The 25,373-nt window shown below is 37.4% G+C and overlaps 1 protein-coding gene across 3 annotated transcripts in view; it reads right to left on the bottom strand.

Moving 5' to 3' along the window:
* Nucleotides 1-25,373, bottom strand: part of ADGB (androglobin) — a 190,460-nt gene that overhangs the window by 90,900 nt on the left and 74,187 nt on the right. For all 3 annotated transcript variants that reach the window (XM_027551777.1, XM_027551778.1, XM_027551779.1), the window contains exons 9-14: nucleotides 25,148-25,288; nucleotides 21,965-22,059; nucleotides 14,658-14,832; nucleotides 11,501-11,591; nucleotides 4,922-5,051; nucleotides 428-461 (exon numbers count right to left, since the gene is read on the bottom strand). In XM_027551777.1, the coding sequence (XP_027407578.1) occupies nucleotides 428-461; nucleotides 4,922-5,051; nucleotides 11,501-11,591; nucleotides 14,658-14,832; nucleotides 21,965-22,059; nucleotides 25,148-25,288 (666 nt within the window). The remainder of the gene's footprint in view (nucleotides 1-427; nucleotides 462-4,921; nucleotides 5,052-11,500; nucleotides 11,592-14,657; nucleotides 14,833-21,964; nucleotides 22,060-25,147; nucleotides 25,289-25,373) is intronic.

Raw genomic sequence — 25,373 nt, 5'->3', positions numbered from 1 at the left:
TGGTGGCACTCCGTGGGGTCACACAGAGTCAGGCAAGACCAAGCATACAAGTCCATTCCAAGGGGTCACAGAGTCAGACATGACTGAGCAACTAACACTTTTACACCCACAAGTCATTAGGAACTGAGGGATTTGCAGTGGTTTTAGTGCTTTGATCCTAATGTGCATGCATTAAAACACATGAGCATGACTCATGGGGCTTTAATCAGATTGTCTTTCATTTTGACTTTAAGCTTGAATTTAACAAGTGTGATTATCTGATTTTTCTAGCCGGGAGCAGATTAGACTCTACACATCAGAGGAGACCCTGGGGTGAGGGGAGGGGTGCTGAGAACAGGAGAAGGGAGAGCAAGAAGCTGTCAGAAAGCAGAGATCCCTTTGTATTTTGATATCTGAGAAAAAAGTCATGAGAAGATTATTGATTTACCTTTTCCGAGTACAGGTTGTGAAGCAACATTTCCCTGTGAATTGAAAGGAACACATTGAGAAATCATTTATAAATTCAACAAAACATGACTGCTCTCTAAAGCACCACGGTTTTTAAAAGGGTTCATACAGTCTTCTAAACACTGGACAAATCGAAATTTCTCTAAATCCTTACTAAAAAACATACAGCAAAATGGAATTTGTTTTCAACCTTAAAATCCAAAAGATGTGAATTTGACTGAGAGTTTACATTTGTGACATTAAAATACTGCTTATATGAGCTTATTACATGTTTGAATCTTATAAGAAAATTTACATTAAAACAATAATATCCCTGAGTAGATATGTTAGATGGTATGAGGCACCAATAATTTATAATTTATACACCAATAATTTATACTGATTGACTAAAATGAGATTATGATTAATGGTTAGTATACAGAAACTAGTGGGGCTTCCCTTGTAGCTCAGTCGATAAAGAATCTGCCTGCAATTCGGGAGACCTGGGTTTGATTCCTGGGTCGAGAAGATCCCCTGGAGAAGGAGATGGCAACCCACTCCAATGTTCTTGCCTGGAGAATCCCATGGACAGAGAAGCCTGGTGGGCTACAGTCTATGGGGTTGTAAGAGTTGGACACGACTGAGTGAATAAGCACACATATAGAAACTAGAAAGGATTATTTCAAATTATAAAAAATGGTTTCTCAAACTTTTAACAGGGAAAATACACTGAATGCACATGTGCTGCTGCTAAGTCACTTCAGTCGTGTCTGACTCTGTGCAACCCCACAAACGGCAGCCCACCAGGCTCCCCCGTCCCTGGGATTCTCCAGGCAAGAACACTGGAGCGGGCTGCCATTTCCTTCTCCAATGCATCAAAGTGAAAAGTGAAAGTGAAGTCGCTCAGTCGTGTCCGACTCTTAGCGACTCCACGGACTGCACCCTACCAGGCTCCTCCGCCCATGGGATTTTCCAGGCAAGAGTACTGGAGTGGGGTGCCTTTGCCTTTTTTCTCTGTAAATATATACAAATGCTGCTGCTGCTGCTAAGTCGCGTCAGTCATGTCCAACTCTGTGCGACCCCATAGAGCAGCAGCCTGCCAGGCAAGAACACTGGAGTGGGTTGCCATTGCCTTCTCTGAATGCACATGTAGTACTCTGCTATTTCTAAAACACAATAAAAATAATTTAAAAGATAAAATTGTATAAATTTATACAGACTAGTGATGCCAACAAAGGTCCATTTAGTCAAGGCTATGGTTTTTCCTGTGGTCATGTATGGATGTGAGAGTTGGACTGTGAAGAAAGCTGAGCACAGAAGAATTGATGCTTTTGAACTGTGGTGTTGGAGAAGACTCTTGAGAGTCCCTTGGACTGCAAGGAGATCCAACCAGTTCATTCTAAAGGAGATCGGTCTGGGGTGTTCTTTGGAAGAAATGATGCTAAAGCTGAAACTCCAGTACTTTGGCCACCTCATGTGAAGAGTTGACTCATTGGAAAAGACTCTGATGCTGGGAGGGATTGGGGGCAGGAGGAGAAGGGTATGACAGAGGATGAGATGGCTGGATGGCATCACCGACTTGACGGAGGTGAGTTTGGGTGAACTCTGGGAGTTCGTGATGGACAGGGAGGCCTGACATGCTGTAATTCGTGGCGTCACCAAGAGTTGGACACGACTGAGTGACTGAACTGAACTGAACTGAGTAATGGGTGATGCTAACAATATTTTGGATGATGTAAAGTGGGTGGAGAAGACAACAGAGTAGAGATAATTGAATGTGAAGTGTTAGTGAGAAGCAAGCCCATCCAAGCCATAGAAGCCCAGAAACAATTAGCAGGCATCTGAGAAGGAGAATACTCCTGTACTTTGGCCACCTGATGGGAAGAACTGACTCATTCGAAAAGACCCTGATTCTGGGAAAGATCGAGGGCGGGAGGAGAAGGGGACGACAGAGGATGAGATGGTTGGATGGCATCACCGACTTGAAGGACATGAGTTTGAGTAAACTCCAGGAGTTGGTGATGGACAGGGAAGCCTGGTGTGCTGCAGTCCATGGGGTTACAAGGAGTTGGACACATCTGAGTGACTAAACTGAACTGAAAAGCAGGAAATGAGATACAGGCTGAAAATGTAGGGGTGGGTTGAATGTCTGTATAAGGAACAGACAAGTCCCCACTTCTCCCTAATCCCTTCTAATTTAGCATCTATCCTTCTTCAGCCTAAATAGGACACTGGAGCTTGATTCAAGTGGAGAAATTAAATGAAAAATCTCCAGATCTGGGTTCACATCACAGACAGTATGGGAAGCAAGAAAGGCTACTACAAAGAGAGGAGAGGAATTAAGTGAACATCCACATGATGAACTTTGAGACTCTCAGGAACTCTGTTGCTTGGCTTTAATAGCTCTGGTGGATAAGAGTATGACAATCCTTACCACCACATTCCACCCCAGCAGGGAGATTAGAGAACCCTTAACCTATGAAACTGAACAGAGCTGGAGGAAAACCTCAGGGAATCTCATATTTGGAGCCAGTCCCACCCCCAAATGAAGCTCATTTATCCCCAATTATCTCAAATTAAATCTACCAGCTGACACGCTCTATCCACGCCGTAAAGCTTCTTCTAATCACCAGCCCTTTAATGTCATAAACTCCTTATATGTGTATAACAAAGTACTACCAGGCAATTGAGGAAAGAGCCCCATATAAAAGAAAGAAACTAATGGATGTGGGTAGAGAGATTCATAGGAACCAGAAATAATAATATAGGGAGATGTTTTAAAAGTTAGTATTATCAGAAAGTTAAGATAGTCATTTATCAAATAGTAAACTTCTATAAAAATACATCAAGAATAAGGTAGAGCTCTTAGAATCTAAAAACAGGAAAGTGAAATAAATTCAACAGAAAGTTTGAATGTAAAGTTGATTAAAAAAAAGTGAAAAACTGAAAAACCTTTTCAAAGAAAACATAGGTGAAGAGCTTCGTTGGATTTGACACTGGTTTCTTAGATTTGACAACAAAAACACAGAAAACAAAAGTAAAAAGAAATTGGACTATGTAGAAAATCTTCTGTCATTCAAAAAGAGATAATCAACAGTGAAAATGCAGCCTATGGAATGAGAGAAATTATTTGCAAATCGTATGTGTAATAAAAGGTTAACATCAAGAATATACAAAGAACTTCTTGCTATCAAAATCTTCACTTTCCATGCATCTTTTCTCAGGGAGTATTAGAAGATGCGTGCCATTGAAATTAAAGTAGGAGGACAGTATAGTTTCCAAAAATTAGAAAATCCATCAGAGGAGAGAAGAGAAAGTCCCACGATGACAATTGCAGGTTTCTATCAGTTTGAATAAGAGCAAGAGAGCAAAGGATCCCAGGGGTGATGTCTCCAGGAAAAGAGTCGGTATTGATAGAGTTATCTCACGCGTTCATGTGGTAAAGGTGTTCAGAGGCTGTTTGTTTAATGGCATTTCTTTAAAAAAAAAAATTGTTTGGGACAGCTTCCTAATGTGTCATAGAAAAAATAAGCAAGCGAAAAAAAAAATGAAGCAATTAGTTGTACATACAGTTGTATAAGAAAAAATATCTAATCCTTCCACAGCTAGAATATTTTTAAAGAATGAATATTTTTATCCCTTATCATCTTTCTTCCATTACAGCTGGAAGTAATGATGAAGGTGGAAAAAGAAACAGGTGAATAATTAATTCCTGACTTGTGCTAAATCTTAATTCTTAGGGAACATCTGAAAACAGTCCTATTTTCCCTATCATTTGTATCTGTTTTAAGAGGCAAAGGTAAGGCAGTTTTGCTGTTTAAAAAACATGAACCATATAAGGCTGAGCTAGTCTGTGATAACAAACCAGTCCTGAAATCTCAATGGCTTTAACACATAGGGTTAATGTCTCTCTCAGATTCAGTTCATTTTGGGGGACCCCATTTAAAAGGTTCCTTGCCCAGCTCAGACATACCAATATGAACCCTTGCATTTTGTAGCCCTACCCCTGGGACAGGAGAAGGCAATGGCACCCCACTCCAGCACTCTTGCCTGGAAAATCCCATGGACGGAGGAGCCTCGTAGGCTGCAGTCCATGGGGTCACTAAGAGTCAGACACGACTGAGCGACTTCACTTTCACATTTCACTTTCATGCACTGGAGAAGCAAATGGCAACCCACTCCAGTGTTCTTGCCTGGAGAATCCCAGGGACGGGGGAGCCTGGTGGGCTGCCGTCTATGGGGTCGCACAGAGTCAGACACGACTGAAGCGACTTAGCAGCAGCAGCAGCCCCTGGGACACATGGTTTCCTGATTATTGTGGGAGGAGCAGAGGGGTACCTGTGTGGGTACTGTGAAATGGGTACATAAGAAGCTTGATTTCAGTATTATTTATTGCACTCAAATGCATTTATGTACAATATATTTCACAGATTAAGGGGAAAAAAAAAACTTTCATAGTTAAGAACTGGGCTACTAATAAGAGTAGCATAGTTACCTGAGACATAGCTTTTGTCAACTGGTTTAAGTCTATCTGGCTAAAGGTTGCAGTTTCATCATTTTCAGTAAGAGAAGATAAACCAGATCCTGGAACCAGCCCTTTCTTAATAAAAGATCGTACAAAATGACTATTCGGGAAAAAAAAATAAGAACAATTTCTGTTAATCTCTTGTTTAAAGCTACTAATAAATAACTGTATTTTTTATTGAGATATAAGTGACATACAACATTATTGTTAGTTTCAGGTATACAACATAACAATCAATATTTGTACACATGGCAAAACGGTAATCACAACTCTAAGGAATGTACATCACCACACATTAGTTACAATTTTTTCCCCTTGTGATAAGAACTTTTAAGGCCTAATCTCTTGATAATTTTCAAATATATAACAGTGTTATTAACTATGGCTTCCCTGGTGACTCAGCAGTAGAGTCCACCTGGGTCGATGCAGGAGACACGGGTTCAATCCCTAGGTTGGGAAGATCCCCTGGAGGAGGAAATGACAGCCCTCTCCAATATTCTTGCCTGAGAAATCCCATGGACAGTGGAGCCTGGCAGGCCACAGTCCAAGGGGTTGTAAGAGTCAGACATGACTTAGGGACTAAAGCACCATCATTATTAATTATAGTTACCAGACTACACATTGCATTCCCAGGACTTATTTATTTTATAACTGGAAGTTTGTATCTTTTGATTTCCTTCACCCATTTCATCCACCCTGACCCCCTGCCTCCGGCAGCCACCAGTCTGTTCTCCTGTATCTACGAGTTTGTTTATTTGCTTAGATACCACAAAGAAGTGAGAATATATGGTATTTGTCTTCCTCGTCTGCCTAATTTCACTTGACACGATGTCCTAAAGATCCATCTATATTGTCACAAGTAGCAAGATTTCCTTCTTTTTATAGTGATTGAATAATATCCCTTTGTATTAATGTTTTGTCAACAATAGAAAGTCCTGACTTTGTTCATTTTATCAATCTCCTTCTTCCACAACCACTAGTATTTTGTGTGTGTGTGTGTTAAAAACATTTAATTGCTTTCTATACTACTGAAGCCCTAATCTCTGTCAGTTACTGCAATGCTGTAAAACTTTTCTGGAACACGGTTTATTTTACAGCTATGGTGGTCATCTTTGTTGATGATCAGAACACACAGGAATCTTACATTTGGAATTGATTTAATTAAGTATCAGAGCAATGTATCAGTGAAATAGGAGCCAAAATTTTAATTATGGGTGTGTGATATTTATCGTAGCTACCCAACTATCTTTCAGGTTATTACTGACATGACCCCCAAATCAACACTGCCAAAGCTAGAAGTTTATGGGTACAATATGATAGCATCACTGATTCAGTGAACATGAACTTGGGCAAACTCTGGGAGATGGTGAGGGACAGGGAGGCCGGGTGTGCTGCACTCCAAAAGGTTGCAGAGTTGCACACGACTTAGCAACTGGACAATAACAACAGAAATATATTTGTTATAGTACAAATATTTTAGGTATGTGTGTTTCAAAGATAAAATTAATTTTCATGTATATAGAACTTCCTTTACTTTTGGATTTTTCCTTGCTGCTGCTAAGTCACTTCAGTCGTGTATGACTCTGTGCGACCCTATAGATGGCAGCCTACCAGGCTCCTCTGTCCCTGGGATTCTCCAGGCAAGAACACTGGAGTGGGTCGCCTTCTGTTTGGTAAAACTTGCTTTACCTCAAGTTTTAGCTTTGTCTCAGATTTACCTGAAACTGCCACTAGAGGGTAGCACAAACACTTGTGAAGCTCTGATTCTTGCAAACAAGGCCAGGAGCCAGGAGCAGGCAAACCAGGCATATGGTTGCTACAACGACAATGTTTCAAGGAAAATGGATTGTGTAGCAGTCACACTCCAGGGCTCAAAAACAAACCAACCTACCAGCTTTTTTTTTCTGCTGACCTGAGAACTCTGACTATCGAGCAGTCAGGTAGGATGAAATGCCATTCACACATATTTTTGCTTCTGTCTAGGCCAGTTACAATGGATATACAAGGAAATCCGTATATTCAAGCAGTGAATACCTTAACTGAATCCAATCAAGGGTTGAAGTCACCTAGACCCAGGTTACAGAATTTCATCCACCTTAATTAGGTAAAGAACTGAAAGGAGGAATAAGAAAATCAAGTAAAGGAGTCACATGGGAAGTTCAGGTTATGAAGCCAACCTTTTGTGGTCCCTCTTAGCATAGAGATTCTAGACATCAGTGTGTGACACTTTGAATCCTGAAAAAATTAGTCCTGGTGGTCTGCAGCTCCGGTTCACACAATCCACAAAATATTTGAGAAGTATGCAATCTCAATGAGCTAATAGATACTCAAAAACTATTTGGAATGATAAAATTATCATCTTAGTGGTAACACTAACTATAAAATTAAGTAGAAAAATTACAAGGTTTACTATTTTTATGTTTAAGAAAATTCTGTCTCTACATGGTATTTTGTGTTTGCAACAGATGAAAAAAATGTAGCATGTTACATAATCTAACAAATTAGGCCATAAAATATAGCTTTGGATTTAATTTTAGGCTTATAATGAAGTTATGGAGGCTTCCCTGATGGCTCAGCGATAAAGAATCCACCTGCAATGCAGGAAACCCAGGTTCGATCCCTGGGTCGAGAAGGTCCTCTGGAGAAGGGAATGGCTACCCATTCCAGTATTCTTGCCTGGAGAATCCCACAGACAGAGGAGCTTGGTGGGCTACAGTCCATGGGATTGCAAAAGGTCATACACGACTGAGAGTTATAGGTATAAGAGAATTTTTGGTTTGTAAAATCTAATAGTTCAGTTCAGTTCAGTCATTCAGTCGTGTCTGACTTTTTGTGACCCAATGGACCGCAGGCCTCCCTGCTGCTGCTGCTGCTGCTAAGTCGCTTCAGTTGTGTCCAACTCTGTGCTACCCCATAGACAGCAGCTCACCAGGCTCCCCCGTCTCTGGGATTTTCCAGGCAAGAACACTGGAGTGGGTTGCCATTTCCTTCTCCAATGCATGAAAGTGACAACCCAGAGGGATGGAGGAGGGTTCAAGATGGGAAACACGTGTATACCTGTGGTGGATTCATGTTGATATATAGCAAAACCAATACAATATTGTAAAGTTAAAAAATAAAATAAAAAGAAAAGTGAAAGTGAAGCTGCTCAGTCGTGCCGACTCTTAGCGACCCCTTGGACTGCAGCCTACCAGGCTCCTCCATCCATGGGATTTTCCAGGCAAGAGTACTGGAGTGGGGTGCCACTGCCTTCTCCGCCAGTCCTCCCTGTCCATCACCAACTCCCGGAGTTTACTCAGACTCATGTCCATTAAGTTGGTGATGCCATCCGGCCATCTCATCTTCTGTCGTCCCCTTCTCCTCCTGCCTTCATCTTTCCCAGCATCAAGGTCTTTTCAAATGAATCAGCTCTTTGTATCAGGTGGCCAAAGGATTGGAGTTTCAGCTTCAGCATCAGTCCTTCCAATGAACACCCAGGACTGAGCTCCTTTGGGATCGGCTGGTTGGATCTCCTTGCAGTCAAAGGGACTCTCAAGAGTCTTCTCCAACACCACGGTTCAAAAGCATCAATTCTTATGCATATGAAAAATCAAGGTTCTCCAGAAACATCATTTTGATTATTTGAATTTTTAATGATGATTTATATAATTGGTAAGGGATGTCCCTGGTGGTTCAGACAGTAAGGAATCTGCCTGCAATGAGGGAGACCTGGGTTCAATCCCTGGGTTGGGAAGATTTCCTGGAAAGGGGAATGGCAACCCAATTCAGTATTCTTTCTTGGAGAATTCCATGAACAGAGGGGCCTGGCAGACTACAGTCCATGGGGTCGCAAAGAGTCGAATATGACTGAGCGACTAACATTTTCTTCTTTCTCATATAATTGGTAAGAGTTTATTTATTATTCTTTTTGGCTTTTAAAGTACTTAAAGAAAAATAAAATATGCCACTGTTGTAAATGCAATTTAAAATGTTTAAATAAATTCAGTTAACTTTTAAAATTTATTTAAAATTTTTATAGAAATTAATAATTTATTTATAAGAATTTTTACAAGTTAAAATGAAAGTTTGAGGAAAACTAGATTTGCAAATATATAACAGAACAAATCTTTCAAACCAAAGTAGCAGCAAATTGATTTTTCTGTTTATAAGATTCGCATGGCTAGCTATGTCTACTTTGCAGCCTAGCAGTCCCTCCTCACTCACTTTTCAGTGTTTAATCATTGATGGCACAGAACTGCAGGAGCCTTAAAAGTAAGATATTTCAATATTATTTCTAATATTTTCAACTTAACTAGAATCCAAAAATTGTAGATTAACCAGCTATGATACAAACAGGCTCTAGAAGTAGGAAAATACAATGAATAGACTTCTGATCTAAATTCTGTCTGCTTTTATTCATCAGTTTATACTCTTATCATGGATTTTAATATATCCAAGGGAAGGATAAACCATATCTAGTGGTAATTGTATTCATGACATATATAAGCCTATTATATATATATATATATATATATATATATATATATATATATATATATATATAAGCCATTCAAACTTTTTAATGATTTAAAAAATTAGAAACAAGTACACACATCATAAATGTAAAACCTGATGAAAACCTACCAAATAAACATGGCCATATCACCATTATTCAGATCAAGAGATATTGTCAGGCCCCACAAATCCTGCCAGGTGTCCTTGCCCATCACAGCCAACACTCCTCCCCATGGGTAACTTCCTGACTATCGAGTTCCAGCACCATATATTGCTTTTTCTTTTTAATATCTGTTTTAGTAAAATAATTAAAAATAAACCATATATATTTTGTATATGGTTTATTTGGTCTAATATTTTTGTATGTGACATTTATCTATGCTGATTTTTGTTGCAGTATTTCTTTCACTTTATATCTATATATTATCATATGTCTTAGGTTTTACTATGATATCCAGCTGCAGTTTTCTCTGCATTTACATTATGTGACTTTTCTTAGAAATTCCTGAATCTTGATTTTTTTTTAACTTTTGGGATAATTTTCCTGTTATATTTTTATTTCATGATTATTCCCCAAACTCTATCCTGTACTTCTAGGACCCATATACAAGTATGTTGATCTTTATCAACTTGTCTTATAAGTCTTTTACTGTACTTTCCCTCATTTTTTTATTTTTGGTTTTAGTCTCTGAACATCAGTCTGAATATTGTCTTTTGACATGTTTTTCATTTTTCTGACTTGTCTTTTTTTTTGTTTGACTTAATCTGTGATTAAACACATCCATTGAATTCTAAATATCAGTTATTTTGTCTTCCTTGGTTCTAGAATCCCATTTTTTAAACCATTTTACATACTATTGAATATTATTTATTTTTACTTTTTACAACTTTATTGAGGGATTATTGAAGTATGGTTAACTGCACAAAGAATAAAATTGATAATCCTTGATATATGTACATACCCATGTGTTAGTTATCAATTGCTTCATAACAAATCACCACACTTTTAATGGTAAAATCATATCACCCACTGCTCCTTTTCATTTCTGCTATCTGTAGACTTCATTTTCACCATGATGAACTTCCCAGGTGGCACTAGTGATAAAGGATCTGCTTGCCAATTCAGAAGATGCATGAGATACAGATTCAATCCGTGGATGGAGAAGAGCCCCTGGAGTAGGAAATGGCAACATGCTCCAGCCCGTGTTCTTGCCTGGAAAATTTCATGGACAGAGGAGCCTGGCAGGCTACAGTCCACAGGTTCACAAAGAGTCAGACACAACTGAGTGACTGAGCACATAAACATGAACTCATTAAAAACATTAGACCCGGGATCACAGGTTTTATTTCTATCCCTACTGTCACATTGAAATATTAGTAAATTTGGGTTCTTCCTTCCCTTCTTTCTTTTTCTTCTTCATTGTCTTTGTTGTTATATTTAGTTGCTCTTTTTGTTTGTTTCCTTCTAAGAGTGACAGGCTTCATCTCCCAGGTATTTATGACAGTCTTGTGATCTTGTGATTTAATTTACCAGGTAACAAAGAGCTGACTCATTTGAAAAGACCCTGATGCTGGGAAAGATTGAGGGCGGGAGAAGAAGGGGATGACAGAGGATGAGGTGGTTGGATGGCATCACCGACTCGATGGACATGGGTTTGGGTGGACTCCAGGAGTTGGTGATGGACAGGGAGGCCTGGCGTGCTGTGGTTCATGGGGTCGCAAAGAGTCGGACATGACTGAGTGACTGAACTGAACTGAGTCAAAAACATTTCCCAATGCTAACGTTTAAAGTAAAACAAAATACTGTGTTGTTCTCAAACAGAAGCCAAAGCTGTAAAACCTGATATATTTAGGCCTGATTTTAACCAATTCAAAATTTATCTTAAATGTTTATTACTGTGAAATAGAACCTAAATTTTTGTTTTCCTATAATCACTGCATTTACACAAACTTTAATACATTTGCCACCAAACCACACAATTTTAACTGCACAAATCACAAAATACTTTATCTGTTAACAAGAGGTATTCATGGGAAAGACTGTTAAATACTTACGTTTCTGTTGGAATTGTAAATGGAGTCATTCTATAGTTCAAAAATGGACTTGAAATCTCAAGAAATTGGTCAGGCTTCTTTATTACTATTTCTAAAAAAAGAAAAGTAGTGTTCTACACTTATTAAAAGAAATATTCCAAGATTATATGTAGAATTTACCATCTAATGCAATACTGATTAGATTAGCCATTTACTCAGCAAATTTCAATAGACTTAAATAGAAATGTATGTGATACATAAAGTTTCGTACTAAAAAGGCATTACAGATCCTGCCAATTTGAGATTTCTTTAGTCTTCCTTCAGTTGCTTTCCAGATTTACAACATGAAACAATGAAATCTCAAGGGAGAAAGTCGGCCATGTCTTCCGGAGTTATTACTGTACTTGGCATTTGCTGCTATTTCAAGTACAAGAAAGACTTTCTATAAAAGTCTTTTACTAAAAAACTTGTTCTTTTAGTTAACCTCTAACGACACAATTGCTCAAGACTTAAAAAAAAAAAGTGGGCTAAATACATGAAGTTAGTAGTAGAAGAACAGAAAATGTAACAAGTAAAGGTCAGAAGTAGAAAAGAAAGCAATAGGTCAAGAAAATAGTTATGGGTATTTCTAAAGGTGTTTGAAGTAACTTCTCAATGGATAAGGCACACAGCCCATGCACTAATAAGGTGAACACTGAATTAAACATTAGGCATGATTATCTTAACAAAAGCTCCTATAGCAGTGGAAAAGATGCCCACAGGATGAAGAGAAGTGAGAATATGACACAGTGCATTTGACTTTTCTGTGCTTGTTCTGTGATCATCTCTAAATTGATCTCTTTCTCTGTTTCCTGTTAATTTTCACTTGAAATTCTAAACCCAGTGGACAGAAGAAAGACAGCAATGTGGTAAGCCTCAAAGTGGAAGACCTCAGTTCTGGAATCCCATCAAGCCTGAGGTTTTCTTCCACAGCTTAAACAGAGACACAGAGTTATACAACAGTCAGTAGCAAAATCAGAAAATAGCTGTATATTCAATATTTTTCCTTTCCTTCATCTATTTCCGATGTTCTGAAAGAACTGTTTTAAGTGTGGCTCTATGCATTTAGGGTTTCCCAGGTGGCTCAGTGGTAAAGAATCCGCCTGCCATTGGAGGAGATGCAGGAGACAGTTTTGACCCCCGAGTAAAGAAAATCCCCTGGAGGAGGAATTGGCAACTCACTCCAGTATTCTTGCCGGGAAACTCCCGTGGACAGAGGAGCCTGGCGGGCTACAGTCCATGGGGTCACAAAGAGTAAGGCACAGCTGAGCACAACAACCTTTGCATTTAATTAAAATATAGCTTTTAATTAAATTAAAATATACCAAGATTTTTCTCTCAAGCATCATGTGAATTCTGATCTTTGGAAAAATGAAAGTGGACAGGAAGGAAAGAGGGAGGGAGGAAAGTTGGAAAGTTCCTGGAATCAAAATCAACAGTTGGCACTGGAGTGGCATCAACAGCCTGTTGCAGAAACTCAAGGAATGTAAGGAAATAACTGAAATAATGAAGCAGGTGGGAGAGAGGCAGACAAGGCTAGTAAAAAAAATTAAAATAAAAATAAACTGACCGTTTCTCCTTTACATCTAAGCCAGATATTTCTTTAATCTTTATTCTTTTCTGGCAAGGATAAAACATGTTGTGCTAGAAAATTTTTGCCACCAGCTGTACTGGTTGTATCAACGTAGGCAGAAAGCAAATGTGAAGAAAATTACATGGTTAACAGTTGTTATTTATATCTTAAAAACATGTAAGTTATGGTTGGAAGTAGGAGGCAAGGAACAGGTAAATACTCCAATCTCTGTGGCTGTTGTAGTTTTAGGATCCTGAGTACCACTGAGACTTATGCATTACTGTGTGGCTGAGATACAGTTCTTCTGTCCCATGCACTGAAGGATCAGCAGTACTTGAATTGGTAGCAGGAACACAGCAAGCACCATCATTAAAAGTACAAGCCGTGGTTCATGGGACCAACCATTTAAAGCTTATTTACATGCTTTTTAGGGATGCCTTTAGTAAATTGGCACTAGGTATGTTCACTGTGGTTTTGACTTCATTGTTCATTCAGGGACAGGCCTAATGCAGTAACCTCTAGACTGTGATGACCTGTTACTGGATGAGTACAATTAGAAGATAATGAGGTACTGGAAAAGAAAAAGGAAGAAAATGAGAAAGCAAGGAAATGAACACACAAAAAGATAACAAAAAGATAATTTAAGCTTTTGGAATAGGAAATATATATATACACACACACACACACACACACACACACATATATAAACCACAGCACTACAATTCTTTATCATCTTTCATTAAAAGCTGCAAGTGTAAATTAGCTACAGAAAGGCCATATGTTTACTTTGAATCAACATAAACAAACTGAGCTATTCTGTTAGGCCATAATTTTTTAATTTTTAGTTTTTGTTTTCTAATCCTCTCTGCTCATGATTTTTCATTTATGGTCTTGCTCATTTCTTCTCTTGCCATGTTGGTCTCTCTTCCATTCAAACATGGTGCTCACAGAAGGAGTGTAAATGAAGACATAGAGAAATGATTAAAGGAATAAAAAATTAGACGGGTTATAAGTAATTCAGAAATAAAAGACAAAAATAAGAACCAGGTGGGAACAGACTCTTTAGCACATTCTTAGCCTGTGTGAACCTGTGTATTTCCAAGCACAATTGCTGTTCATTGGCTACATGAAAATATTGACAGGAGGCAGCCCAAGCAGAAGTCCTACTCCTATAACAGTTTCAAATAGAATTCAGTCAATTCAAAGATGATGTCCTACTGGGCGCCACAGAATGATCCCCATATTTGAAATTCAGACCAGTGGGTTAACATATATGCTATTTAACTTTCTGCATTATTTGTTCCAAACCACTTTTCTATCACAGTTATAATCATAGTGCCATTATCCAAAGAATGGCCTTTATTTATCTGGTCAGTTTAGATGTGAAAACCAAACTAATCAGAGTCTGAGATGTGCAGAAGTCATCCTTTCAGACATAAAATTAGATGAAGGCTATAAGTGTAATGTTGGATTTCTTTTTTGATATATCTCTCACATTACAAATAGAACTATTAGAACTTCATAGAGAGAAATGTTGATTAGATTTTTGGACAATATGAACCATACCTTGAGCTTCATCTGTTATAACAGCTTCTTTTTTTTGACGAAAGAGTTTCCAAGGAGGTACAGGAGGTGGTTTTGGCGGTGCTATAAGGGGGCAGGATCTAGTTCTTGTCACCAGCACAGGATGGCTACAGATATGGGAAAGCCCATATTCTCTAAGCTTCTCAGCAGAATCAGCCTAAAAAGTGGAAGGCAGGGTTAAAAGGATTTTTTGTATCTGCTTTATGCATTTAAGATAACACTTTTCATCATTATAGAAATATTATCACCACTATTCTAGAGAGATAGAGTGGTAATATTTCTGCCTCCTTTAGCATAAGCACCAGGGCTTCCCTGGTAGCTCAGATGGTAGAGAATCTGCCTGCAATGCAGGAGATCCAGCTTTGATCCCTGGGTCAGGAAGGTGCCCTGGAGAAGGAAATGGCAATCCACTCCAGAATTCTTGCCTGGAGAATCCCATGGACAGAGGAGCCTGGCGGGCTACAGTCCATGGGGTTGCAAAGAGTCAGACACAACCAAGTTACTAACACGCACACATAGTGTAAGCACTATTACTGTCTGTATTTCTTTCAATCTTTTAGGGTTTCTGGGGCTCCCTTTTTTATTTACAAAATGAGGGGCTAGAACTCGAAGTCACTTTTCAGTTCTAAGATTTTAAGATTCTATGACATTGCAGAAATCTCAGAATATCAGTTTTGGTCCAAAATTAATCAACTATTATTTTTGTTGGACTTCCCTGGAGTCTCAGATGGTAAAGAATCTGCCTGCAATGTAGGAGATCCAGGTTCGATCCCTGGGTTGGGAAGATACCCTGGAGAAGGGAATGGCTACCCATTCCAGTATTCTTACCTGGAAAATTCTATATACAGTGGAGCCTGGTGGGCTATAGTCCATATAGGGTCATAAAGAGTTGGACACAACTGAGCGACTAACACTTTCTTCAAAGGTTAAAGATTTGATACAAGTACTTAACACATAAAGTCTTTGTCAGTTTTTTTTTTTTTTTTGTACTAGCAATTGCTTGATAGTTTTCAAAAAACCCCACTGCCCTTACTGTGTTGGGTCCGTGAGGGTAACCAGTTGCCTTGTCTACAGTTTATGTCCTCAGGCTTCCCTACACAAAATCCCCATGATCACTCCTGACAAAGGAGGCATTCACAGAAGGGCAGATGGTCCAGGCAAATCCAAATCAAGTCATTGGAAGAAATTCAAGTCATTGTAGAAATTCAGCTACTGACTGATGGCTGAAAGATGCGTAAGAAATCCAAAGGTATGTGAAGGTTGAAGTAACATACCCTGTAGTCAAATTCTGATATGCACGGTCTAAACCCTGACACATTTAAAGTAAAATAAAACATTAACTACATTAAAGTCAGTTTTGCCAATAACTGTTTTTCTTCCTAGTGGTTTTATATCATTGATTTCTATGCAAATAGCAATGTTTGAAAATGAAAATTTACAAAGCAGTCATTTGAATTAGGGTCAGAAGCTCATCTACTAGCCTATTGGAAATTACTGCCTCAGCTAGAACATGTATTATTAAGTTCAGTAGAGTTATTTAAAAGCTTTATAAATATATGGAATAAAGAGAAAAGTTGCTTCAATGTTCTAAATTTTTTTTTAAAAAAAGCACTAATTTAAGGAGAGGAAATTGTCATGCCCTTTTTATCCCATCTATATGGTGGCAATTCATTGAAGAAATTCAGAAACCTCTGAAATTATGCTTTAATAATTCAAGGTCATCTCTTTGTGACCCTTTGGACTGTAGCCTGTGGGCTCCTCTGTCCGCTGAATTTCCCAGGCAAGAATACTGGAGTGGGTTGCCATTTTTCCCCTCCAGGGGATCTTCCTGATCCAGGGATTGAACTGGCATCTCTTGTATCTCCTGCATTGCAGGCAGATTCTTTACCCACTGAGCCACTGGGGAAGCCCTAAGTAGTATTTATAAGTTGAATAATTTCTGGATAGTTCATACATTTGCTCTACATATCTCAGTTCCTTCTTATAATTGCAACCAAAATTGTAATCCACTTGCTTTCTCTTTTGAACAGTGGGATACCAGAAAACAAAACTATTCAAGGCATTCAGAAGATGTAAGATATAGTATTAAATAATTATGTATGGTATTTCATCTATTATATTATTTAAATAATTCACAAAACTATTAGCTTGATGTAAAGCATGTAAGCCAGTTTCTCATACTTCACTTTATTTCCAACATACTACACAACACTTCTGAATAAGGTAAAGTAATGCTTAATAATTGTTATAGTTTGATATTGAGAAACTTTGTTCAAGGATTCCAGATTTCCTTATATTAGAATTAGGGACTGAGAGTAACTTAAAATAGTGAAACATTCTAGTAAAATACTTAATAGGCCTCTTCAGGAAATATTTTTGAATAATTCATGTTTTTGTTGTTGTTTAAACACTAAGTTGTATCTGGCTTTTTGCAAACCCATGTACTGTAATCTGCCAGGTTCCTCTGTCCATGGGATTTCCAAGGCAAGAGTACTGGAATGGGTTGCCATTTCCTTTTCCAGGGGATCTTCCTGACCCAAGGATTAAACCCACGTCTCCTGCACTGGCAGGCAGATTCTTTACCACTGAGTCCCCAGGGAAGCCCAAATGTAAGACAAACCAGAAGTTTCCTTGCCCATAACACCCTTTCACTCCCTTACTCAGCCCACCTCAGATATTCTAAAAGTAAGGTTTGAGAAGGTAGAGGAGGCTTTTTTAGAACTCCCAGTTAACCCATTTAAATAAAAAGAAAATAATAAATAAACAAATAAACTAAAATTTAGAAGACCCAGAAGTAATAAGATGGGGGAATAAGGTAGGGTAATTTGTGACACTGTTTCTTTCCAAGTTTTGCTTTGTTTTCTTGCATTCTTTACCAATTCCTCACATAAAGATAAAGTTTTATTTTACAAGTTGGTCTTGTCTTTGGGGCTAGAAGTTTTTGCTATGTACTCCATTTAATAAAATTCCATTAGAAAGAATTTTCTTCTGTAGATTTATCTTCAAAACATGATATCATCTTTATATTCTGATTTCTACCAAGAGACCCTGCTTATCCTAATAGCTAATGTAAAAGAATCAACAGGAGACTATAATGTTGGAGGCAGTTCATTACAGCTTGGAAGCTCATCTCATTACTATTACAGACACTGGGCCAATTCCTGAACCACTGGTCCCTGTAAGACATTTCAACCCCCACAGGGAGGATTTATAATGCTCTACATGTCCAGGCTCCCTCCCACACCTCAGACTGCCTCTAAAACTTCTCCTTTTGCAATCTGTTCAAGCTCTAGTAGTCCCTTGAACCCAGTGGGTTATCCTTCACCTCCAAACTTTCCAACATAAGCTTCCTTCTGCTTCATGCATATGCTTTTTCCTACTTTCCAGGCTAACTTTAACGCCACAGCTGAAACAATTTTTTTTTCCTTTGGGAAGACTTCCCTCAGTTCAGTTCAGATGCTTAGTTGTGTCTGACTCTGTGACTCCACGGACTGCAGCACACCAGGATTTCCTGTCTATCACCAACTTCGGGAGCTTGCTCAAACCCATGTCCATAGAGTCTGTGATGTCATCCAACCATCTTATCCTCTGTTGACCCTTCTCCTCCTGCCTTCAATCTTTCCCAGCATCAGGGTCTTTTCCAATGAGTCAGTTCTTTGCATCAGGTGGCCAAAATATTGGAGTTTCAGCTTCAGCATCAATCCTTCCAATGAATATTCAGGGTTGTTTTCCTTTAGGATTGATTGGTTTGATCTCCTTGCAGTCTTCTCCAACACCACAGTTCAAAAGCATCAATTATTTGGTGCTCAGCTTTCTTTATGATCCAACTCTCACATCCATACATGACTACTGGAAAAATGATACCTTTGACTAGATGAACCTTTGTCAACAAAGTAATGTCTCTGCTTTTTAATATGCTGCCTAGGTTTGTCATAGTTTTTCTTCCCAGGAGCAAGTGTTTTATAATTTCATGGCTGCAGTCACCATCTGCAGTGATTTCCCTAGTCACCCACTAGACAGAAAGATGTGTCTCTGCTATGTATTCCATATACATTTTTTTTCACTCCTTCATTAATTCATTTATTGAGTTACTCATTCAATGCACTTTATTTAAATGCTACATCTACCATATTCCAAGCAACTTCTATTATGCCAATATTCTAACTTTATTACTGTTTGCTTGTCTGCTTTTCTCATCAACTCCAAACTTTGTGGGGAGAGTCCTTATTAATCACGCTCAACATGGTGTCTTCCTCAGATTCCAGCTAGTTGTTTAGCAAAGAATAATTAATTAACATCTGTTAAATTAATGAATAAACATGCGCTTTTGGGGGGTCTTTTAAATTAAAAAATTTTGTTTACCGGTTTTTCAGTCGTAAAGACAAAAGTTCAAGTGAATTTTTCTGTGCCTTCTTTTTTGTGTAATTATGATGTAAATCTTATCTTTTTGGTTTTCAATTTTAAAAAGTATTTAAGTACTTCCCATGGAACACTCCACAAAGCATGGCTCATGGTCTTTTGTAGTCCACAGTATTAGACGGTTTAATTTCTCTGGAATAGCTAAGGCAATGGCCAGTGTCAGGTAGTAAGATTAAGAAAAATAAAAATCAGGGCTGATGCAGCCATCCTAAAAAGAGACTTAAGTTGAGGGGGGGCCCTGAGAAGCACACTTGGATTTAACCATGACTAAACTTGAATAACTTTTAATTAAAAACAGAGGAACTGCCCTTTTCTCTACATTCATAATAGCACATTATGTCCTGTTGTTTTGACAATGTTACCCTTCTTACATTGCAGACTTTTGCAGTAAGGAATGTTTCCTATCTAAAAAAGAAAAGGAAAAGGTGGAGGCAGGAAGAAGGAAAGAAACGGAAGAAGAAACGATAACATTTATGCTCCTTGGTCAAATCATCCAGAAGACAAATATAAGTGCAATAATCATACAATTGGTGTATTTACATTTCAACCAAATTTCCATTCAATTTTTTAACAGTAAGCTGTTTCTAATTAATTGAATTATTATATTACTGTCTTCTTATACTTTAATGTAATGATTTCAAACACATGGAATTCTAGCAATAAAGTGCTGGATGTCTAAAAGTCCCCCTAGAAGGTTAGGGATCAATACAAATGCAATAAGATGTTTGTCTAAATAGATTGAAGAGTAATCTGGTGAGCTTTACCCTTTAAAAGGGAAGGAGAAAAAAAAAAGATTTTTTATGTCCAAAACCCAAAAATAACATAAAAATTGTGGCAAATCTACACATCTCATGTAACTGTTAAATATTATGTTGTCAAATGTTTAACATCACAGGAAAATGTTAGTGATACAGTGTCAAGTGAAAAAGCTAATTTCCAAACAGAAAGTAAAATAGAATTTCCCTGAGTAAAAAATGTATACACATATACATGTAGAAAATATGCAGAGAAGAAAAAAAAAGCAAAGTACATATGCCAAAGTGTTAACAGTGCCTATGACTAGGCATTTATGTTACAAATATTCAAATTTTATTCCCTTTGTCCATATTTTCTAAATTTTCTATAAGTTGTTAACTTTCTAAGAAAAAAGTGATTAACATTTTTGTGTGTATTACTTTAAGGCATTCATAGCAGTGGTTTACTAGATATGAATTCGTTTAATTTGTCTTAGGTTAAGAAAATACGTATGACCTGTTTATAGAGAGGTGATGTATTATGTATTAGAGGTGATGTATTAGAAATGATTTACACAGTTCTCACTGAAATACATAATTTGATGCCTTTGTTTACAGTTAAAAGAATTGATAAACTATATGAAACTACATCTTTTTTTTTTTTTTTTCACGTTAAACTATTGCAATCATCTGGGCTTCCCTGGTAGCTCAGCTGGTAAAGAATCTGCCTGCAGTGTGGGAGACCTGGGTTGAATCCCTGGGTTGGGAAGATCCCCTGGAAAAGGCCATGGCAACCCACTCCAGTATTCTTGCCTGGAAAAGCCCCATGGACAGAGAAGCCTGGTGGGCTACAGTTCATGGGGTTGGTCTCAGAGTGGGACACAATTGAGGGATTAAGCACAGAACAGCATTAAGAAAACTTTGCCTGTACTGAGTCCCTGTACCGAAGTGTTTAATTACAGAGACAAGACTGAAATTCAAGAACAGAATTTTCATTGAATTCTGGTATATTTTCTACTTTTGTTGTTGCAAAAGGGTGTTGACAAACTTTGGAAAATTCCTAAAGAGATGGGAGTATCAGACCACCTTACCTGTCTCCAGAGAAATCTGTATGCAGGTCAAGAAGCAACAGTTAGAACTGGACGTGGAACAATAGACTGGTTCAAGATTGGGAAAGGAGTAGAGAAGGCTGTCTACTGTCACCTGGCTTATTTAACTTATATGAGAGTACATCATGCAAAATTCCAGGCTGGATGATCACAAACTGAAATCAAGATTGCTGGGAGAAATTTCAACAACCTCATATATGCAGATGATAGTATTCTAATGGCAGAAAGTGAAGAGGGGCTTCTTGATGAGGGTGCAAGAGGAGAGTGAAAAATCTGACTTGAATCTCAACATTTAAAACTAAAGATCATGGCATCTGGTCTCATCACTTCATGACAAATAGAATGGAAAAAAGTGGGAACAGGGACAGATTTTCCTTTTTTGGGCACCAAAATCACTGCAGACTGTGACTGTGGCCATGAAATTAAAAGACGCTTGCTCCGCGGAAAGAAAGCTATGACAAATCTGGACAGTGTATTAAAAAGCAGAGACATCACTTTGCTGACAAAGGTGCATTATAGTCAAAACTACGGTTTTTCCTGTAATCATGTATGAACGTGAGAGGTGGACCATAAGGAAGGCTGAGTGCTGAAGAATTGATGCTTTTGGATTGTGGAGCTGGAGAAGACTCTCGAGAGTCCCTTGGACAGCAAGGAGACCAAACTAGTCAGTCTTTAAGGAAATCAACCCTGAAAATTCATTGGAAGGACTGATGCTGAAGCTGAAGCTCTAATACTTTGGCCACCTGATGTGAAGAGTCAACTAATTGCAAAAACCCTGATGCTGGGAAACACTGAAGGCAAAAGAAGGGGATAGCAGAGGATGAGATGGTTGGATGGCATTTCAGACTCAGTGTACATGAATTGAGCAAACTCTAGGAGATAGTGGAGGACTGGCTTGCTGCATTCCACGGGGTTGCAAAGAGTCAGACATGACTTGGTGATGAAAAAACACTTTACTATAACAAATGACCACAGACACACACAAACACCATAAATTATACCAAGTTTCTTGGCCTTGAGTGCTTACCATCTTCTCTAATAAAAATATCTTCTTTTCAAACAAATAGAGAGGTGTGAAGGTTGCATATACTGCCATCTGAGGGGACTGTATTGCTGAAGAACCTGTAAATCCAAACATATATTGTGTCATGAAAATTCTAGCCAAAATGGGTCTGGCAGGTCATGGTAGACCATTCAAATTTCTTAATGAACTTATCTTTGCGATGAAAAATAGGTAAACGACTTTACATGCATTTAAAAAATGTTAACTCTCAAATGTACATCTATTGTACAGAATATCTCATTAGTTTTACTTTCATATAATTCATTAAGAAATCATTTTACTTCAATGTAAAAAAGTTATTACATTAACTCACTCTAGCTATTAGCCTATGTAACTTAACTTTCATAGAATCTTTAATTTGAATTTAAAGAAGTCTGGGAGTTTCTATGTCATTTCAAAGAGAAAGAAAACACAAATTAATCCTCTCATGAGAAAGGGAAACTAAGAAGGTAATAAATTTGAAATGTATAATGCTTGTAGATTTGCTTCCGAGAATCAATATTTATTCCCTAATATCCGTGAAATTACTACATTTGATTCATGGTGTTTTTGTCCTTTAAAGATTCTGGTCAAAACAACAGAATTTATTTTCTTCTTGTTTTTATTTTTAATTGAAAAGTTTTGTTTTATTCCTTTAAAGTTCAAGCAGTTATATATAACTGCACTAGATAATGTTTATTGAAGAATAATATCTTTATGATTTGGGAGAATGGCATTGAAATATGTATAATATCATGTATGAAACGAGTCGCCAGTCCAGGTTCGATGCACGATACTGGATGCTTGGGGCTGGTGCACTGGGACGACCCAGAGGGATGGTACGGGGAGGGAGGAGGGTTCAGGATGGGGAACACATGTATACCTGTGGTGGATTCATTTTGATATATGGCAGAACCAATACAATATTGTAAAGTTTAAAAATAAAATTAAATTAAAAAAAATAGCTCTTGTAACGATTGAAAATTTTCCTAGATGTTTGTAATGGATACTTGCTTTCTTGTGTTTGTTAATTCTGTAATACTAAGTCCAGGCAACTTAAAATTGTTTTTGGAATGAGTTTTCACACTAAGTTGATTTTTACTGCAATTTGTTCTTGGCAAAACATTAGTGAAATCCCCATACAGCATTAGAATTAGACAGAATTACAGTTTTGTGATTTTGTGTAAATATACTGAATATAAGTTCTATTGAAGAAAAATAAGTTAAGATTTTAGTTGACAGAAGAGCACATACTTAAAAGGCTGTAAGCAGGCAAAATGACAAAATACATATTCTTTGAATTTAGGTTAGTTATATTTTACTCATAAGTATATATTTTAATCAGAAAAAATAGAGCAAAGCAAATAAATTTAGTAAATTGAATTTTATCATTGTTGTAGAATATTTAATAACCAATTTTAAATAATGAAAGCCTTCTAAAAGACGCTAGTGGACAGGCAAGATCAGACAGCATTTGTTTTAGACTCATGGCTAAACTAGTAAATAAATAAAGTGAAAGTGTGGGAAAAAAAAAGAATAATATCTTTAAAGCCACATTATGTAAATTAGATGTGAGCCCTGGCTCACTCCAGAATGGATAAAGATGTGAAATATGCCAAACTTATAAAAATACATTTTCACATTTAAAAAGAAACTTTGTATATGTACGGGAGCAAAATTTGTCACCCCAAAATGTATCTCCTTGGCATGAGGATTATTTTAGCCTGATGCTTTTTAAGAACAGAGAACCCCAGAATTCTTTCTTTTTACCACCTCTCATAACTGTATAAAAGAATTTGAATAAAAGGCCTGGTTCAGGCATAGCACTGTCACCAGAGAGACTATAAAGAATGTGGGCCAGGTGTGTTTGGGGGGCACTCAGCATAGCCTGGAGACCAGAGTCCTCTCTGTATTCCACTGTCTCTGCCTGGCAGAGCAAACATTTGTTTTGTAAACATTTGTTTTCCCATCTCCAGTGAATTGTTTTCCTCCCATTTGAAGTCACAACCCCTACCCCCTTTCTCCTTCTCTCACATGGTAGATAAGCCTCAATTACCTAACCTGTCTTTGGGTCTTTTTTTTCTTATAAGGTCCCATACGTAGTAATACATAATGATTATTATTTTTTTCTTCTGTGAATATGCCTCATGTCAATTTGATTCTTAGACCAGCTAGAAGAACCTGGAGAGACTAGAGAGAAATTTTTTCCTTCTCCAATACATATTTTTCATGGAGCAGAGATCTTAACCCAGGCAATTTTATTCCGCAGTCCAAACTTTGAACTATATTCTGTTTCTTGAGGTTGACCTTAACTATGAGTTTGGTAGAAAAAAAGGCATTACTACCTTCATTTTTACCAAGAAACTCAGAAAAAAGTTTTGCAATCTCACAACTATAAATAATTATCAGTAAATTGGGGGATATTATGTCATCAACTATCAAAAAGATTGCTTAAGGTATCAATATAAGAAAAAAAAATGTTTACTAGGAAATTAAAAATACAAAAAAAATGACTAGTGTTTGTATTTTCTTTACCAAACCACCAAATATCTTTCTGCAAAAATGCAAAGCCATAGCTATGAAGCTGTTCTCACAAAAAAAAAAACAGCAATGTATTCAGAAAGAAGACAAATGAAAAAAAAATGATAAAGCATAATACTGGGCGTAAATGGACATATTTTCATGTAAAGAGGAGTGAACTGAGAATTATACGTTCTGGAAGCACCAAGATATATGACTCAATGTTAGGACTATAAAGTTTTTTAGAAAAGATTTTATATATACATATATATATATATAGAATCTATATAAAGGAGGACATATACTAATATGTATCAATATCTAATCAAATATTTATGTAAATATACTTATATATTTTATAATGTAAAATATGTTATATATACTATAATAATATATATTAGTATATATCTTCATTCATGTAAACACTTTTGTGACTTGTACCATAAGTACTTTGATAATCTTGGCTTCTGTCTCATGTAGGATCTTGCTTCATTATGCACAACCATCTGAGAGCTTAACAATTATGGGCAACTCTGAAAAGCTTATTTAGATATATCTGAACAGGAAATACATTTCTGTGCTCCAATTATCTCCAGCATTTTAGGAAATGTGTACAATAATTGTTATTCTAGGAGACTGAGAGCTTACAATCTGACAGAGACTGTAGAGAATATTGTACATCTGATGAGGGTCTTGATCCATGTATTGACCATTTGAATTTTTCCTTTTCTCTTTCCTTCTCTCCATCTTTGCTCCTCTTCTTTCCAAGGTCTTTTGCATCAGCTTTATCTAACATGTTAAAAAAAAATACAATAAATCCTTTAACTACAAAATCTCAATCTATATTGCTTATTCAATTAGTGTTGAAAAAGAA

The sequence above is a fragment of the Bos indicus x Bos taurus genome, chromosome 9 (assembly GCF_003369695.1).
Source record: "Bos indicus x Bos taurus breed Angus x Brahman F1 hybrid chromosome 9, Bos_hybrid_MaternalHap_v2.0, whole genome shotgun sequence".
NCBI classification, from domain to species: Eukaryota; Metazoa; Chordata; class Mammalia; order Artiodactyla; family Bovidae; genus Bos; species Bos indicus x Bos taurus.
Note: the sequence above shows the minus strand (reverse complement) of the source record. Positions and strands in the feature narration are given on the sequence as shown.